The sequence below is a fragment of the Ailuropoda melanoleuca genome, chromosome 4 (assembly GCF_002007445.2).
Source record: "Ailuropoda melanoleuca isolate Jingjing chromosome 4, ASM200744v2, whole genome shotgun sequence".
Lineage (NCBI taxonomy): Eukaryota > Metazoa > Chordata > Mammalia > Carnivora > Ursidae > Ailuropoda > Ailuropoda melanoleuca.
In genome coordinates this window covers 24191639-24211708 of record NC_048221.1, presented here as the reverse complement: position 1 = coordinate 24211708, position 20070 = coordinate 24191639, and the positions used below count along the sequence as shown (strand labels likewise).

At 35.5% G+C, this 20070-nt stretch overlaps 1 protein-coding gene across 1 annotated transcript in view; it reads left to right on the top strand.

The window, feature by feature from the left end:
* The first annotated feature begins 503 nt into the window (after positions 1 to 503).
* Positions 504 to 20070, top strand: part of TASOR (transcription activation suppressor) — a 51823-nt gene continuing 32256 nt past the window's right edge. Inside the window, 12 exon segments of the mRNA XM_034658489.1 lie at positions 504 to 929; positions 931 to 1127; positions 9339 to 9484; positions 11040 to 11132; positions 11792 to 11864; positions 12316 to 12407; positions 12864 to 13025; positions 15804 to 15928; positions 17670 to 17701; positions 18647 to 18752; positions 19536 to 19639; positions 19719 to 19822. Coding sequence (XP_034514380.1) covers positions 799 to 929; positions 931 to 1127; positions 9339 to 9484; positions 11040 to 11132; positions 11792 to 11864; positions 12316 to 12407; positions 12864 to 13025; positions 15804 to 15928; positions 17670 to 17701; positions 18647 to 18752; positions 19536 to 19639; positions 19719 to 19822 — 1365 coding nt within the window. The 5' untranslated portion in view covers positions 504 to 798.

Sequence of the window (20070 nt, the reverse complement as noted above, 5' to 3'; positions counted from 1 at the left end):
TTCTAACCCATTAGGATCAAAGGGGGCGGGGAGAAAGTATTGTAAAGATGCAAGATCAGGTGGGAAAGGCAGATCGCAAGGCCTGGAGGCTTTCAGGTTGTTACCGCTATAGTCCATTGTCTTATCTCCTCTCCAGGCCCACGTATGCACGTAAATATTTCACAGAGCTCGGTTCCTCCGGCATCGACTGCTTAAATCCTCTTTTGGCGGAGGAAACTTGTGCGCCGAGAAAGGGGTTATCTTACTACGATAGGCGACGCCTGGCCTCGCGGGACCGGTCCAGGCGCACCTCCCTCCCCTGCAGCGCTGGCCAGGAGCGGTCCAGGAACTTGCAGCTCGCCTCAAGCTCTGTCCATCCCGAAACCGTCCGCGGCGTCGAGGTATTCGCCGGGCGTTGCCGTCGCCCCTTTTGGCGGGCTCGGGCGTCCCGAGGCTCCGCCCCCCTGCGCCGTCTATCCGCACCCGCGGAGGCGGGCGCCGCGACCCCATTGGCGGAGCGGCCCGCGGCGGGCCCGCCCCCTCCCGGCCCCGACGCGAGCACGTTGAGTGGCGGGGGCCGGCAGAAGAATTCCCCGAGCGAGGAGCGGCTCCTGGGCCCGGGCGGCACGGTTGGGGCGCCAGCTTTGGGGCCCCCGAGAGGCTGCTGGGTCGGGACCGGGGACCGGGGCCCGCGGCCACGGGGGGAAGGGGGTGGGTGGGCTGAGAGCAGCTCGGTGGCGAGGCCGGCCCGTCGCCCCTTCCCCCCACCCCCGCCGACCTTGCCGACAGAAGCTTCCCGGAGCTCCTCACGCCGGCGCGATGGCGACTGCTGGGGAGACGGAGGCCTCTCCGCCGACGGACGAGAGCTGGGAAAGTGGCGGCGGCGGAGACGACGAGATGAAGCAGGCGCTTCCGGAGCTTGAGTCCTCCCCACAAAATGGCGGCGGCGGCCTCAGGCATCGCGGAGCCCGGCGGCGGCGCCGGGCCTGAGGAGACCGCTGCGGCCTCGGCCGCCCCGAGCGTCAGCCACGAGCAGCCTCAGGACTCGTCTGAGGCGGGCGCGGCCGCTCTCCTCAAAGGCCCCGAAGAGCCCGAAAGACCCGTTAGGAGGAGTTTTCAGATCCCCAGGAAGAGCAGAGAAAAGAAAGGTGGTGCTTCCCCTCTTCCCCCAACCCCTCTTTCTCTCTCCCCTCCATCTTTTCATTAGAACCTCTCTGTTTCTTCTTCCCACACCCATACGAGACACGTAAACACGCATGCAGCGCCAGCCGCCTCTCCCCTCACTGCCACGGCCACCCAGCTGCTGCGCCTGGTGCGAGAGGAAAGCGGTGGAACCACGCTCCCCTGCTCCCCCTCTCCCCGTGGAAGTTGGAAGTAGCTCAGGTTTGAAGCTTGTCCGTAAGGCTGCAGCTCCCAGAGAGGAAAGATGGTGCTCGGCGCCCCTCCCTCCCAGCCCCTGAAGGCACAGAAGCTGGTGTGTCCTCCTAAGGATGCTTCTGACAAGTCTCACTGTGGAAATAGCCCGTGGCCATGGATTCTGGGGCTTTCTCCAAGGCCACTGCATTCAGAGGACTAAAAGTGCTGCTCCCTTTGGAAATTCTTCAGCTCTAAGTGTCTACTTGAAATTTGCTCGATGTCAGCGTCTCCCCTTGTTTAGAAATCTCCATTAGATGTGATCCATGCACACTGGTATTTTCCATCACACTTCATTTCCATGTAGATTTTCCCCCTTGTTTTTGAAGCGTTAGATTAAATAGGTCTCTCTCTCTCTTTCAATCCAAACTTTAGTATGTTTTCTCTTGTATTTGAGAAGAATGGGAAGGTAGGTTCTTGGTGCAGTAATTTCCCTGTGGAAAAAAAATAGCTTATGCCCAAGAGTCCCAACTTGACCTTGCAGACGAGAGAACTTAAGTTTTGTTTTGCTGCTTTTTTTTTTTTTAAAGGCCAGTCTGTATTTTGGAACCAATATAGGAACAGTTACGTGAACTACTCTTACCTTTTTAAAACTTAATGCTATATTATGACACATTTCTAATGGAGATCAAAATTAGTATTACCGTTTTCTGTTACACTATTTTTGACTATCCAGTGATTTGGGATACTCTGGATTTAGTCAATTTAAAGTTTCTTTTTGTTTTACTTCGTGGTTCAGCTTTTCATGTTTTAGTTTTTGGAAAATTATAGGATTTTTTTTTTCAGAAAGCTTTTTAATTTGTAATTTAAATCTTAGTAAAGACTTGGAATCTTGAATTAAGCATGAGCTTCCTTTTTCCATGTGCTTAACCATCCATTTGCACAACTGAAATCCTTACAGCCTTTTTTCAGTAAGATACAAATAAAGTCAAAGTGTTAATTTGAACTGAAATCCTTAGAGCCTTTTATCAGTAAGGTACAAATAAAGTCAAAGTGTTAATTTGTATTTCGATGACAAAGCCAAGGAAATCCATGGTGTGAGAAACGATGTTGACAAAAATGAAGTTACCTTTGTCCACTAGCATGAGGAGTGTTTCTAGAAATATCTTTTAAGTGAATTAATGTATTTTAGAGTTCAAGAGGATACTTGTAAAGGTCAGGGCTGTCAGTTCTTCGGTTTATTTAGTTAAGATGTATGGTATAGTCTATATGAGGAAAGTTAGATGTTCATCCTAAATTATCAATTGTCAGAGAGTACGTTGGAAGTACATTCAGGTGGACTATGGTAAGGAGGTGGGAGATTGAACTTTTTTCTTGTTCCTAGCTTGATAAAATTTTGAAGTCCATTTTTTTTTTTGTTTTTCTATTTTTCTCTTTTAAGTGCCCAAGAATATGGTTTATGGTACACCGTAAACCATGGATTTACCATCTTTTAACTTTTGATAGGACCAGAATATTGTAGAAATCCTCATAGTTTGAAATGAGGGAAGTCACCAGGAAATGTTGAAAGGCACTGTTGTTTACATGTGGTTTTTTTAATTAGGTAAATCCAGAGATTGCTGTAAAATAGGCTTTATTTGAACACACTAAAAGTGACTATAATTGAAGAATTAGGAAATCTAAAACCTAGTTGTTTTCTCCCCCCGGGGTCTGATGCTCCTTGGGGAAAATTTGTTTTCTATTTTCACTTAGAGGCAAAAGGTTGTCAACTTCTGTTTTGTCAGGGAGGTTATAGGTAAGGAAAATAAAACACACTGGACTTTTTTCATGTTTAGTGAAAATTTATTCACTAAGCGGCAGCTGTTGAATGATGCAGTAACGATTTAAATAGAGCTTTTAAAACTTAAATAAGCAGCTATTTTACCACCGTGGACTTTATCCCGTCCAAACTGAAAGAAGATAGTGCTTGGTGATAGAATTTAATAGAAAAATAGGGTGATAGAATTTAATAGAAAAATTTAATAAAAAAATAGAAAAATAGAATTTAATAGAAAAATTAAATAGAATTTAATAGAAAAAAATAGAAATTAATAGAAAAATAAAAAGCTTTCTGAAAAAAAAATCCTATAATTTTCCAAAATTATAGGATTTTCTGCTTTATCAGAAGTAGTACAGCAGGTGCTGCTAGTTTCACACTTCATCCCCAAACCACCTCTTGAAAGGTATCACTTTATGTACAGGATTTGGCTAGATATTAGTTGTGGTCATATGAGTCATTTATTATGAATATTAGATCATTTTCAGTAGATACCTCTGAACCTTTCAGTATCAAGATTCTTTTGCATTCATATTTTAATATGGCAGACCTTTGCTTGTGACTGTGCTTTTCCAGTGAAATATAACATTATGACTCGAATATTTTTTGATACCTTAAATACTGTGACTGTAACTTTCTGACTCCCAAGTTCTTTTTTTGGTTTTGACAATAGCATAACATCCAGAATACTGCCGTTCTAATTAATAATATTGGCAAACACTTTATAGTGCTTATTAGTAAGTTGTAGGCATTGTTTAAAGCAATTTACATGTATTAACTAAGTCTCAACAGTTCTATGTAGTAGGTATTATTCCCATTTTACAGATGAGGAAACCGAAGTAATCAGAAGACACATAACTTGCGCAAGGTCATACAGCTAGTAAAAGGTAGAGTTGGAATTTGAACTTAGGTGTATAGTATTTAACACTACTCAAAACTAGCAAGACTTCTTTTTTTGTAATATAAGTGTTTTTGTTAGCTTTTGATCTGATATATTAAAATTTTTTTAACCTCTGTTATATTTAGAAATATTTAGTACATCTTCATCTCTGGGGTATTTTGAAATTCAGAAACGTTTATTATGAAATTAACACATTTAATCAGTAGTGACAGATTAAGTGACGTAACTGTTGACTGGAAGGGTAAAATTTACTTTGATGATGTATGTTGTGATGTTTATTGGGTGGGCTATTTTCTATAGTGTAAAGAAGCACTGTTCTTACATTTAACCAAATTGTACAATTGCATTTTGTTAGTAGATGTTTCACTCTTGCCTTTTTTTACTTTAAAATCTAATACTATAAGTAATTAAAAGCAAATTAAAATTGGCAATTTGATATAATTTTTCCCTGCAAAGTTCTTGGGAAACGAAATAGTGATGTTTATTGGTTGATGTTTTCTGTAGGGTATAAGACTAACTACTCACGTACCTGCATCCATACTGGTCTAGTCCAGCATAATTAATGGCTAATTCTCCTCCCCAAGACCAATTTTTCCCACAAAATTTCCAATTGTCTTTTTGAAGACTTTGGGGCATAGTCTCCTTTAAGGATATTTGCATGGTGTTTCAGTAGTTATATATGGATGATTGGGTTCTAAGTACTGTAGATTTCTCTACGTAGAAGTAATCAGGAAAATATAGGCAGAATCCAGTCATCCATATAAACATTTGGTAGGTGTATATACATTCTAAGTAATAGTAGTAAAATTTTCTTTGACTTACGCCCCAGGCCAGAAAAAGTCAACAGTTTGTATTTGTACTTGTCTCTCAATTCTCTGCCAGAGTATTCATTCTTAATTCTGCCCTTTGTTTTAATTTATTATTTATTTAAAGATTTTGTTTGTTAGAGCGTGCGCACCAGCAGGTAGGGGAGGGACAGAGAGGGAGAGAAAAGCAGACTTCCTACTGAGCAGGGAGCCCTATGATGGGGTTGATCCCAGGACCCCAGGATCATGACCTGAGCCAAAGGCAGACGCTTAACCAACTGAGCCATCCAGGCACCCCATTATGATCAATCTTGATTTGGAGCTGAAACCTCCATTCCTAAAGTATTATGTCTGTAGCAATTTTATTAGACTGAAGAAAAATGATTTTTAAAATCTTTCATGTAAATTATTGGAAGGAACATGGATAGTTGTATTTTAATGAATACCAGTAGACGTCAGATGGATTCAGAGAATTGCAGAGCACACATGATTCACAGCCCACTCTTGGCTGTTTCCTTTTCTTCCACGAATTAGTTACTTAAATTGGAATGTGGTAAGTTCACGTTGTCTTATTTGTATGTTTTGGTAACAGTGGTCTTTTATTTTAAAAGTTAGCTTGTTTTTACATATATGTATATATGATTTTTTTTGTTTCACATATACGCATCTTAATACATGACATTGAACTAAGTAAATTGGTAAAAGTAATTGAAAAAAATGTTCCTTTAACTAAGGAACCAAGCTGTTTCATGACCTAAGTTTTATGTCTATTCCCACTGTTTAAATATAACATTAAATTGAATATGTTTTGTATGCTACCAGTTATTAAAAAAAACACTCTATTGATAGTATTGATAATATGGAGTCAGGAGACTTGAATTCTAGTTCTAATTCTGTGATATAATCATTTTTCTTGTCTGAATTACAAATCTCCTAGTGTCCTTCTAACTCTGCTGTTCAGTCCCATAAAACATCTATGATCAATTTTGTCAATAAGGAAACCTTGTGAATTACATAAGTTGACTCATTAGCCATGTGTCTGACATGTATTTGATAGAAATCCTGTAAATAAGCAATGTTTCTCAATGTGTGGAGGAACTTGTTATTTCTGTTAACCTTTATAAACCAAAAAAGAGTGTGTGATGGCTTTTGGCTCTGTTAAATGCATTAAAATGAGAAAAAAGATTTCTCTGACAGAAGCCACGTAAGGTAGAAAGAGCATAATCCTGGACATCAAGTTCTTTTCCTTTTATACCCAATTTCCTATGTCTAAGTCTTCTATATGATTTCTTGGTCTAAAATGAGGAGATGATTTTATTTTTCCACTCTGTAATGATTAGTTTCAGCTTTTGTGTACACATACATAAATCTTTTACTTAGACCTCAGGATACAAGATGTGGAGCTAAGCGGCCTGAATTTGAATCCTACCTGCCCTCTTCATTAACTGTGTAACCTTTGGCCACATTAGCTGTTAGCTATTAGGTTCATTTGTAAAATGGGTGTAATTGAACTTCATAGGATGGTTCTAATGATTAAATGAGATACATGTAAAGCACTTAGTCTAGTATCTGAGTAGTAACAATGACGTACTAATGATTAGTACTGACATACGGACAATTCAGTAATTGTCAGAATCCAGAGAAAAATATATTACTTTCTTAAGTGAAATAATATAAAAAATGTTGTGTTCCCCATTTGGATAGTCACAGGGTTGTTTATTATTGCCTCAAATAATGACCCATAATTAAGATGATATATATGTGTTCTCTTTAAGAGAAGTGACCAAAGGATGTTCAGTGTTAAGAGGATTATTAAGTACAAAATAGGCCACTAGGGAATGTACATTCGGAACATAAACTTGTTAAATTTCTAATTATTACCAGCACATTGACTTGAAATCCTTGAAAATAGTTACAACATTATTTTTGTAGAAATGATAACTGGGGGGCGCCTGGGTGGCACAGCGGTTGAGCGTCTGCCTTCGGCTCAGGGCGTGATCCCGGTGTTGTGGGATCGAGCCCCACATCAGGCTCCTCTGCTGGGAGCCTGCTTCTTCCTCTCCCACTCCCCCTGCTTGTGTTCCCTCTCTCGCTGGCTGTCTCTATCTCTGTCGAATAAATAAATAAAATCTTAAAAAAAAAAATGATAACTGGGAGGGGAAAAAAGTGATAACTAGCCTAAGTAGTAAAGCCAGCAGAGTAATTTGAAATATAAAATACGTAGGACACAGGCATTTTTTCTATATTTTTATCTACAGTTTTCCCCCCTTGGCAGTCTACTTGAGTACATTTGACATGACCGTAGGACAAATTTTGGAGTAAAACAACTGTTTAATACTTCTCTGAGAATTGGGATGTTAATTTCTATATAAATTTATATGATTTAATTTTTCATTAACGATTAAATCAATGGTGAAAGTAGTGTTGGGACAGCTTCTATGAAATTTTACACGCCTACATAAATTATTTTCCTTAGGCGTGTAAAATTTCATAGAAGTTTAAAGCCATATGGTACTTTAGGAGGGAGCATTTTAGATGTCTGAAGTCACTTTGTGAGAAACAAAAATCATTCCTGCATAAAACTCAATTTTTAAAATTATACTTAACCCATTTTGGATGTGAAAGCCTGTAAGACTATTCCACATGCTATTTTCCTTGCCAAGTTTTTCCCAACTTTGTTGGGAACAGTGACAAAGATATTTTTTCTTACCACATTCTGTAAAACAGATTTGAGTAAGGGTGTATTTCCTCTTTTACGCTTTCATTTTGCTTTACATATTACTGGATTGTTGAATTTGTGAGATTTAAGATGATAGCAGTGATACTTTGGTAGTTGTAGAATATATTTGTATTCAGTTTTTAAAAAAATCTTTGACAAAGTTTATTCTTATTTTCTTTACTAATTTATCTAGTTATTCAACTTAGGGCCAATGCTTAAAGATAGAGTAATGAACAAAGCAGATACAGTCCTTGCTCTTGTGGACCTTAACAATCAATAGATTATTGAATATATTCATCTACAAATTTGATTTTAGGACACATTTTGTGTTTAATAGTATGTTCTTTTGAGTGATTTTTGCCCCCCTGCTTACCGCTAGTGTCTATTGCATCATAACTGTGTCGGCTTTATTTCTTTGTTTTAGTGTGGGATCCCAAAGTAGTAGGAAATGATTATATACATTTTGTTATTGAATGTTACATTTTTACAGACATGTTTGTAATATATACATAGTGTGGTAAGTGGATGGATGGATATGTCATTTGACATCATGTCCTTTAAAGCCAAATACCATGTATAGAAAGTACAGTAAACAGTTTATTAGCTGCTCTCTAGTACTAATCTTTAAAAATATGTGCAAGGAGAACGCTGTTTTTAATAGTAGCCTAAAAGTATTTTGACTGTGACATTTATTGACTCTTTAGAAATAGTGTCTCAAAAGAAGTTAAGGTAATAGAGTATAACATAAGTTCTATGGATACTTCTGTATACAGTGAAATATAAGTGGTTCCTTTTTTGGTTTGGGGAACATTTATATGTGAAGACTTTTGAAATTTATTAGTAAGTTAAACTATTTCATGCATAAAGTGGAAATTTGAAATTATTAGACCAGTAATCTGCTGGTCCAAGAACAAATTGGGTATTTGACTTTAAGTATTTTAAAAATTAAATGGGGATGTAGAATAGTTGTGGCGGGGGGGATAAACAGTATTATTGTCTTTATACTGGATGCTGTGCTTAGAGCTTTTTCCATGTGTTGTCTCATGTGTGGAATGTAGAATTTCGTGGTTATTAGGATAACTAGAGTTCTTTACAGATGAGAGAACTGAGCTTATTTTTGGTTGGTTTACCCAGGCTCTCCCGCAAAGCTAATAAATTCTAGATTTGATATTTGTGTCCAGGCTTGACTCCAAAGCTCTACATCTTTCCATTTCACTAAACTTTCATAATAAATGTTCTACTTTATGTTGGTAATACAAGAAGCCAACGGATATAGCATATTCTAACTTTAGTACTAAAAACCAAATAGAAGAATTTTATAGACACCTAAGTGTCTTAAATGTTTTTATACATTCATTTATGCTGTAAGCATTTAGTTTGCTGAAATAAATGGTCCTAGACATACTGTTTCAGTGTAACATAAGATAGGAGTGAAGACAAGTTGAGGATACGCACAGGTTCTTTGTTATGAAAGTCTTAAAGCAATTTAGGTTGCCTAATGTAGCATTCTTAAGGTTTGCAAAATTGTAACCTCTTGTCTGCATCTGTAGTGCCAGATGCTCATTGCTGAAGGAACTGGTCAGTGTAGGCAACTGATTATAATTTTTCTTCAGTGAATTAATAAGTGTCTCTTTAGAATATCACAAAATAAGATAGCCTTGATGCCTTTTTTCCAACTTCACTTAAGTTATAGTAAACCCACAAAATTTAAGAGACTACATTTAAGATGGAATAATGTTAAAATTATTATTTTTTTTTTTTTAGCACTTTTTCAGCCATTAACTGCAGGCTCTCGAGAATTTGAAGATGTTCTAAATATTCTCCATTCATCTTATCTTGAACCAACCTCAGTAACAAATTTTAACTACAAACGTGCTTGCTTGATACATAATGAACTTTTGGAGAAAGAGGTATGTTTTAAATTGTGCTCACTGTAAGATTCTTCAGAACCAGTTAATAGCCTGGAAGTTGTTCTATGTTCCTTTTCTTTAAAAATGCTAGTCTTTAGGAAAGCCAAATTATGGAAAGGAAAACAAGTTTTAAATGACATCTTTTTCCTAAATATTGTTGATATAGCACTGTTTATCTGTTCAGATAAGTTAATGTTCAATTATGTAAAATAAGTTACTAAAAATGAATCTTAAGCATAGGAATAGCTTATTGTATAATGGCTTAATTATAAATTTATAAGGCCCTTTGCTCTTTTAAGTGCATATTAATTAAATGAAATCTGTAATTTATATTATGTCTAAATTGGAAGATAATTAATGAAATCCAATGTATGTATTTTTTAGGATATGCTAATTTTTCCCCAATTGTCTAGTAGTTGAATTCTCTTAATATCACTAGTAGAAATTGTTAGTGATATACGCAACTAATGAAGCATCAAACTTTACATTGGAATCTGGGGATGTGCTGTATGGTGATTAACATAATATAATAAAATAAAATTTAAAAAAAAATAAATAAATAAAAGTAATGGCACCCTGAAAAAAAAAAAAAAGAAATTGTTAGTGAAAAAGTGTAAACAAAGTATTTTCATGTACAAATTAGAATATTTTTAGGAAAAGCCAGAATGCATAATTCTGAGGGAATATAAATGAGATGTTTAGAAATATTTTATGTGATTATTGCTTCCTAATGCACATGAAGTACTATTAATTTGTATGTTGTGAGCTGGTTAACCCAGTGCTACCAGAGTTGAATTTTGAAGGAATCCGTGAAATTACTGGCTCCCCAAGAAAATTAAAACCCTGATAGTTTGATGTGGTTTCATGGTATGATAGGGGCTATTTATTAATTTTCTATGAAAATTTAGTCTAATGATTGATTAATCATATTACTGAATACTGAACATCAGTAATGGCCTGAATACTGCATATAAATCTATTAGGTGTTAGCTCCATATTTTGAGTGTATATCTATTTGCTTGTATCTAAAAGTGAAAGACAGTTTTGGGTGACTTGCAGTTTAGTTATACTGAGACATAGTCACTTTTTTATCCTGGCAGTATGTATGGAGCATGTCATAAGTAGTTGGCATTGAGACTGTAGATATAAAGAAATGAAACCTTTTCCGTTTCCTAATTGAGTTTATAGTCCAAAAGTTGGTCATTCAGTAGAGATTTATTAAACCACCTACTGTATGCGGTGCATCATGTTAAGTAAACTCAGAGATGCAAAGGTAACTAAAACATGAACTTAAAAATCTGTGGGAGAGTTGGGATGTGGTAAAATTTTAGTAGAAATTTAGCTAAAATTGATAAACACTAGATGCCTATTTGATTATTATGAGGTAAAGAGCTAATTATAATGAAAAAATTGAAGCACAGAAATTACAGGGAGAGAAAAGATAATTTCTACTTTGGTTACATTTGGGATTTCTTAGGAATAAAATTACTGAAGCTCTTAGCTTGAAAGACATAAACACATACTAAGGAGTTGTTATAGATTTAATTTCATTTAGTTCACAGAAAAGCGAAGAGAACTGAAGTTTGATGGTCGTTTAGATAAAGAACTTTCAGAATCCTATGCATTTCTTATGGTTGATCGATACCAGGTGAGTGAACTCTTTATACAAAACAATTTGAGGATGTTTCCATTGTAAGTTACTAGTTTTGCAATGTAACAATACACTTTATAATTATAAAGTAGTATTTTATAAGTTGGTGTAAATGATATGGTGTATAAATGGAAGAAATGATTTAGTAGGGCAGGGTATTTCATTGTGATGTAATTTGTTTTTCAAATGTGCTTATTTTTTCTCTGACCAAACCTATTTTCTTTCCCTAGGATGTGGTAGATAATGAATAATTTTCCCTTTATTAAAATAAGATTATCTTCTATATTGTTGGTTATATATGCTGGGAACTATTTTTTCTCCTTCAATTGAAGACGTTTAGGTGGAATTTTTACTTAAATATTTTGCCAGTTCTAATTCTCTCTAAAAGGGGATGTTTATATATGTGGGTGGCATGAATTCTGACTGTCTGTCGCACCTAGTATAAACAAAAAATGGATTCAAGCTATGGTTACATTGGAAGCATAAGCCAGTTTCACATTGATATTTAGTCATAAACTATCATATATATAAAATTTCTGTAATGCAGAACTTAACATAGTTTAGAAGCTTGGGTTTTATTTAGAGCAAGTTTACAAATTATCTTTTCATGTTTTTAATGTATTATGATTGTGAGATGAAGTGTTTTGTTTATTTAGGTTCAAAGCATATGTGAAAAAGGATTACAGGTGGGCCAGTCCAAAATAACAATTCTTGGCAGTCCTTCCATGGGTAATCTTTTTTTTTTTTAATCTATTGTTGAATTGCCATTTACACATACATTATTTAATTTTGCTGCATTCCTTAAAATTAAATTGATGTATGTCTTGTCATATTCCCAGAAAAGGAGGATAGTTTCAGGTTCTACAATGTGAAACCAGTTTTACCCTTTGTTTTTGACTCAAATCGATCAAAGATTCTCTCTCTCTCTCTCTTTCTTTTTTTTTTTTTTTAAAGTCAGTCTAGTCCTGGTGATTTTGAGAAATTTGGTTAGTTTCATGTTTTGGGGGAGGGTTGTTTTTGTTGTTTCTGTCTTGGTTAAATATCAGCTATCTTTACTGTTATTACATTTTTTTTAAAAGGTATCATACCTTTTATCTTTTATCATTAGGATAAATGTTTGGATTTTCTTTTTTGTATTTGTGCCCTTATTCAAATTCTTTAATTTTTCCCTCTTCACTAGGTATCTATCTTTCTAGGTATGCTGATTTATTACAAGCTAATCCTTTGGAAGCTGGGACAGTGGGCGATGTTGTTATTTTTAAAATAATGAAGGTAATTTTAACGTTTAAATTTCATATATCAAGGACAACATTTGATTTGGATTTTAGTTGGCCCTGTCTTTAGGAGTTTGATTAACTTAAAATCACTCCGTGCTTAGTTTAGTATATAAAGATATTTTCAAGAGTGGTTTGCCATCTTTGATCTATTTGATTTCTTTCCAAAGAAAAGAATGAAGAGGGTAATATGTTGATAATGTCATTTAGGCTAGTGAACGGTGTTGTAAATAAAATTTTTATTTCTTTATTGATAAGCAAATTTGAACAGCACTTTTTTTTTCCCATGGTTGTCTTTTTTACTGCTTCAACATTGGTAAAAGGTGTTGAGTGTTACCAGGTATTAAAGGAAAGAACTGTTGTCATAGGTGATCTATATTTGAAGAAGTATTTTATAACGTCATATAGTCAATAATTAAGTTTAGGTGGACTTAAAAGGTTTTGTCTATTTTAGGGTAAAATAAAGAGTATATACGACCCCATGGGTGTAAAAAGTTTGGAATCTATATTAAATAAAAGTGCTTTGGACCCAACACCAAAACACGAATGTCACGTGTCAAAGAATGCCAATAGAGTTACATCACTTTTGGCGTACAGAGCCTATGAGCTTACTCAGGTAGGTGCCTGGATTCATTTCAGTGTTATGACTTCGTATCTGTTTGTCACCAAATCCTTTAAATTGTTTCCCTTTCTGTACCTTCTGCCACCACACCAGTCTAACCTCTGGTTTCCATATAACACTACCAGAGTGTGTCTCACTGCTGTTTGTTCAGTGTTTTTAAGACAGATCAGAAACATACCATGGCTCCCTAGACTTACAGAGTAATATTGAGATTCCTTAGTCTAGTTCTTTCTTCCAACCTGGTATTTTGTATGGTCGCTGCCCTCAACACACCTCATTTCATATTGAAGCCTTGGCTTCTCTTGACCTAGATTCTGGCCTAGAAAGATCTCCTGCTTAATAAAATACTACTCATCCTTTAAGGTAAAGTTGAAGCCCCTTGAATTATCTTAATTCAGGTAATTTAATACTATTGATTTGATAGATATTTATTTTAATCAACATTTTTATAAGATGCAAACAGAATTAAATTTTAAGCTTTATTCAGATACAATTGATATACCGTAAAAAAGTGTATATTTGCCAAATTTTAGTCATTATGTTTTTATATGATGTTTGACTACGGTAGTCCCCCCTTATCCTCAGGGATACGTTCCAAGGCTCCCAGTGGATGCCTGAAACCATGGATAGTACTGAGCTCTGTATGTATTATGTTTTTCCTATACCTGCATTGCTGTGATTAAGTTTAATTTATAAATTAGGCACAGTAAGAGATTAATCATAAGAATAATAAATTAGAACAATTATACTATAAAGTTATTGTGGTGTCTCTCAAAATCTCATTGTGCCGTATTCTCCCTTGTAATGATGTGAAATGATAAAATGCCTACATGATGAGATGAAGTGAGGTGAATGACGTAGGCACTATGACATAGTGTTAGGCTACTGCTGACCTTCTGACCATCTGCTTCTGGACTATGGTTGACTACAGAAGCTGAAACTGGAAAGCAAAACTGCATATATTGGGGCGGGACTACTGTATAAAGTAATGGATTATTTTTTTTTTTAACAAGTGTGTAAAAAATGTATATAGCCAAATGGACTGTATGGGAAAAGGAGTGGTATGCTAACCCCCCGGAGATGTTCTTTTTTTCTTTCTTTAATCTTCGCTTTATTTATGTATATAAAAAGATTTATTCTTATTCCTTTTTTTTTTTTTTTAACACTCATTTGTAAGTGAAACTTTTTCAAAATTCAAGTATAATTGCCCCCTTTTTTGAAGACTCTGAATGGGCAAGACATATTGTTGGGGGCTTTTAGCAAAAATTATATTCACCAAAGTCATCTGGGCTGGCCCATTTGATGACCTTGTAGACAGTAGTTGCAGAAGGCAGCAGTAGCTTTTTCTTTTCCTCCCCCCCCGCCTTTTTTTTAAGTATTAGGTTTTTCTAACAGAACTTGTAAACTATCTTGATGTTTCCAAAATTTCCAGGCATTTTTAGAGCAGTAGCAACGTTATTGGAATCAGTAGTTTCCCAAGGGAATGAATGGACTTTGAAGGACAGTGCTTTGTTTATAAATTAGGGCATTCTTTTTAATGAAAATCACTATTCTGCAAGTCACAAAACCCTGATGAATGTTGTCGGTAGGTGAAGGGGAGAGGCAGATGGGTAGTACGAAGAGAATTAGCTACCTTTGTCACCAGCATTCATAATCTCTTCCACTTCCTCTTTGCTGCTTGGTCTGCAGTTGGAACCAAGAATGTTTTTCTTTTGGGGGTGCCTGGGTGGCACAGCGGTTAAGCGTCTGCCTTCGGCTCAGGGCGTGATCCCGGCGTTATGGGATCGACCCACATCAGGCTCCTCTGCTATGAGCCTGTTTCTTCCTCTCCCACTCCCTCTGTTTGTGTTCCCTCTCTCGCTGGCTGTCTCTATCTCTGTCGAATAAATAAAGAATCTTTAAAAAAAAAAAAAAAAAAGAATGTTTTTCTTTTGAAATAATGAACAGGGGCACCTGGGTGGCTCAGTCAGTCAAGCATCTGCCTTCGGCTCAGGTCATGATCCAGGGTCCTTGATCAAGCCCCACATCTGGGTCCCTGCTCAGCAGGGAGCCTGCTTCTCCTTCTGCCTCTCCCCACCACCCAGCTTGTGCTTTCTCTCTCATTTTCTCTCTCTCTCAAATAAATAAAATCTTAAAAAAAAAAAAATGAACAAAATGCTAGATTTGGTTGAGATTGTGTCCTTAACATTTTACTTTTTTATATCAAATTGACTTTTTGGGCTGACTTGGGAACTTACAAATGTCTATTTATAACATTTTTATGAGGAAATTTGTTGCATGTTCCCAGCGGTCAGCTTTTCAGAAGTAAACTTTTAATATTTTNTTCTCTCTCATTTTCTCTCTCTCTCAAATAAATAAAATCTTAAAAAAAAAAAAATGAACAAAATGCTAGATTTGGTTGAGATTGTGTCCTTAACATTTTACTTTTTTATATCAAATTGACTTTTTGGGCTGACTTGGGAACTTACAAATGTCTATTTATAACATTTTTATGAGGAAATTTGTTGCATGTTCCCAGCGGTCAGCTTTTCAGAAGTAAACTTTTAGAGTACCTATTAGTGCAACTAAGATAGATAGAGAAGCAGAATATTTTATATCAGAAAATGAATATAAAGTACAAATTATTTTAAATAAATTGACAAGCAGTGCTTAAAGATAGTTTCTGTTAGAGGTACTTTTAAATGGTGTTATATTTCTGAAAAATCAGGCAAATAAAGATTCTACGGTGTACATCTTCTTACAGAAGTTAATTTTGCATTTTCTTATTTTTAGTATTATTTTTATGAGTATAGCTTTGATGAACTCAGGCGAAGACCAAGACATGTGTGTCCATATGCGGTTGTGTCTTTTACTTACAAAGATGATATACAAACTCCGAAGTTTGTGCCTTCATCAAGGTAAGACTCAGGAGTTTTAGACATCATCCAGAATATTATCATCCAGAATATTATTTTACATGTCCTGCGCTACTGAATTAGGAGGAACACTTTGTTTTCTTCCCATTTTTTTTTTCTTACCTTGTGGTTAATTAGATGCATGAGTATTCATGATGACTTTTAAAAGGTCAGTGTGAAGAACATAATTTATGTGGAAATACAAACTAAAGTTTACTTATACCTCACCAGTTAACCCTTTTTTTCTTGATATTGAAGGTTTGCATAGTTGAGTAAAATGCAGTTTTTAAAAGTGAAATTTTATGTATTAGCTCTCCTAACATTGGGGAGCTTCGTGAAAGATGATCCAGTCCCACCTCAAACCAATTAAGAAATGAAACGTTTTTTAAGGAGTCTAGGCATTGGTAATTTTAAAAGCTTCTAAGGGATTCTGATTTTTAGTGAATTCAGTACTACCACTGGTGATTTCTTATAAGCTCTAATGTAAAGTGACCAAATACAAAGCAGTTTCCCTTATTTTTTTCCCATGTGGTGATTCCAGAAAAAAGGTTGGTAAAATTGATACCTATTGATTTAGAAATACTGTTTTAAAAAGCCACATTTCATGAAATATATACATTTTTGAGGTCAATCTTTTCATTGATTTTCCAGATCAACTCATGTCTTCATTTAAGTTGTTTGAGATCCAGCACACTTTTTTTGTGTCAACAAATAACCCTGGTAACCATCCATCCATAGCCATAAGTAGCAATTCATATGATATCCAGACACTTGTGATTTTCATTTTTCTTGTGGCTGTGTATATATGACTTCCATGATATAGTTACAAAAGTGCCATTCAACAGTAATCTTTAAAAGACACCCAGCACTTCATTATGAGGTCATACCTCCAGGAATAGTAACTGCTAATTTTCTTTGCCTCTTCTTTGATACCATCTTTTGATCTCCGTATCATTTAAAACGAGCATTGATTGAACATCCTTGGCTGTACCTTGAATGCTGCCATGAATGTTTCTGCCACAGGGCCTCTGCATTTGCTGTTCTCTTTTCCCAATTAGCATCATCTTTATATTTAACACTTTTATCAGATCTCTCCTTAAAGGTGTCTTTTATCAGCAAGGTCTTCCATGATTTTAATTTTAACCCCATACCCTTAGTTGCTTTGTCTTTTTCTCCATAGCACTTAAAACCATCATCAGGTAAATTAGATACTTAATTTTTTATTGTCGTCTGTCCTCTTCATGAGATTGTAAACACTGTGAAGGCAGGGCTTTGTTCATCTTGGTAATCCTGTTACCTAAAACTGTGCCTGATAAATTATAGGAGCTTGGTAAGTATTTATTGAATAGATTTAAAATTTAATTTAATATTAAATATTTAATATTTAATAAATAGGTTTAAATATGTATTGAGGCAATTTCTTCAAATCTCATCACCAAAATAAAGTAATTCACAGAGACTTTAATGAACTCTGTTATCTCCTGATGACTGTTTTTGGGAAAAAGCTCTCATAAATTTGGACAGATATGGTAATTTGAGCCAAGTGTTTTCTTCATGTAGACTTGGATCTATTAAATGTTGTAGTAAGTAGTTAATAAATATGTTCTTCCTACTTGGATGAAGGACTTAATTTTCTTGTACATTATACTATTAAAAATAGCACTTTTGTCAAAGTCCTGAATGTTAACTTTCTTGTTACCAGTCAGTAATGTTTTTCTTTTTTTGTTTTTTAATTTATTTATAGATCAAACAGTTTCAATGCAGATAGAAACACAGGTAAGATTCTTTTATTTCTTTCCTTTAGTTTCATAAATTGAAAAAATAAGTACATATAGTAAAAAAATTAGTGTTTTGCTTTATTTTTTTTTAAAGATTTTTTTTTTAATTTATTTATTCGACAGAGATAGAGACAGCCAGTGAGAGAGGGAACACAAGTAGGGGGAGTGGGAGAGGAAGAAGCAGGCTCATAGCAGAGGAGCCTGATGTGGGGGCTCGATCCCATAACGCCGGGATCACGCCCTGAGCCGAAGGCAGACGCTTAACCGCTGTGCCACCCAGGCGCCCCTTGCTTTATTTTTATAATGAACAAAAATCTGAGAAGTCTGATAAAGGAGGTGAGGCCATGTTATGATGTAGCTTATGTTGTTGAAGCATAAGGTCTCTTGGAAGCTGCTATGAATAGACCAAAGGATTTTAGCACTTTGATAAATGTAAAAAATAAAACAAGCTTCACAACTCAGCTTTTAAAATATTGTGTTTAGAGGTTTAGGATTTATAAGACCTAAAGAAGATTAAAAGCAATACTGACATTTTCTGTCATCAAGTTTCTCCACAATGAAAAGAGTGAGTAGAAGGTATGAGATGCTATAGGAATTCATGTAGTTAACTGGATTTAATATAGTCTCCTTTTGGGGGAAATAAAAGAGGGAAGTAAATGTATTGTCTTTGCTTTTCAACTTTCTGATATGAAGACAAATTTGTTATTTTTTGCAGCTAGAATAACCCTGCAAGGGAAAAGATACTAAAACAAAAATCCTAATATTTGAACTCTCTTGTAAATAGAAATGTCATGGGTGTTTTTTGTTCATTTTGTTTTTTGTTGTTGCTGTTCTTCTACTTAAACATTGTTTCTAGATGTGTTTCCTTTATTTCTATCTAGTAAACATATATTTACTTCTGGGCTGCCAGTGGCTGAATTGTGTTGTTACTCTTTCTGTTTAGATAAATTTAACTACACCTTGTGGAAAGGACAACTTTTAAATAAAGGAAAGCTTTTGTGTTACATTTCTCTGAGATCAGCCACTCGTGCTTTTTTGCCTATCAAGCTGTAAGTATATTACAAGGAAATAACAATTAATGGTTGCTAATTATTCAGTTTCTTCTTTTGCTTTTTATTCTTATATTTAAATTTTACTTTGGTCCAAAAGAATATAAATGTCAATTTGTTTAAAAAATTGATAACTTGGGAGACTTAGTTGGCAAAATGAGCCCTCTACTTTTCTGTCTTGGTTTGAGAGTGGGTTAAATATTCATACACATTTATGGCATAAAACTTTCTGAGTGATTTTAAATTTTAAAAGTGATTTTTCAAAGTTTTATCCTAATTATGTTAGCAATTTGAACATGGTAGACTTAAAAGTTATCAGTTCTTTGTTGGAAACGGCTTTGATGTGGTGAGTTAAGTTAAAATTTATAGACTGTTTTCAGTCCTGTGCAGCATATATTGGGATAGAAAGGTCTAGAATGATCTTTTGCTACCACCACAGTAAATATTATGGGCCTTCATATATGTTTGAAGATTAACAGTTCATACTTCAGTTGTCTTTAATGAAAGGACAGCCTTTTATTCTTTTTGCTTTAGTAAAATTGGTGTGTAGGATTAGCTTCTGGCTTAAAGATGGATGGTTGGTGATACTGCCAGGCTTTCTTTCTATTTCTGTATATATCTGAACTTCCCATATCAAATCCTCTTTAGAATCAATTATATATTAATAAGTGTGCTCTTCTGCTTTCCACCAAGATCCTCATGTGGGCAGGGGAGGGGAGGAAATAACATTGCTAGAATTAAACATACAGGTAGGGCAAACATGCTTTTTCAATTTTCTTTCAGTCCTGAAAAGTTAGATGTTGAAACAGTTATGAGTATTGATCATCTGAAACAGAAAATCCCTCCAGCGCTGTTTTATAAGGAAACATACTTAGGTCCAAGTGAAGGTGAGTAATTTAATTTTATTAAAATATATAAAAGGCAGATTTGATTTGAATATTTACTATGTATTTTTTCTTATGTCAGTTTTGAAGAATGGAATGTATTGCAGCCTTTATGAAGTTGTAGAAAAAACAAGAATTGGAAGTAACATGGAGAGTTTACTACAAAAACTAGAGAAAGAAAAACTTGTGAGTGAAAGGTTTTAAAATGTTCCTCATTCTCCCTTAGAAACAAGCATTTGAATAAGTGATCATATTATTTCAGTTTACTTCATTTTTGCCTTTGAAAGTACCATTAGTTCTCTGTCTTTGTTGCTACTATTTAGCAAACAGTTTTACTATGGCCTTTGGTAGTCCTTTCATTTTAGCCATGATACTAGTCCTTCTGCAAGCCAGTCTTCCCCATGCAATATCTTTATTGTATTTTGTGATTGTGA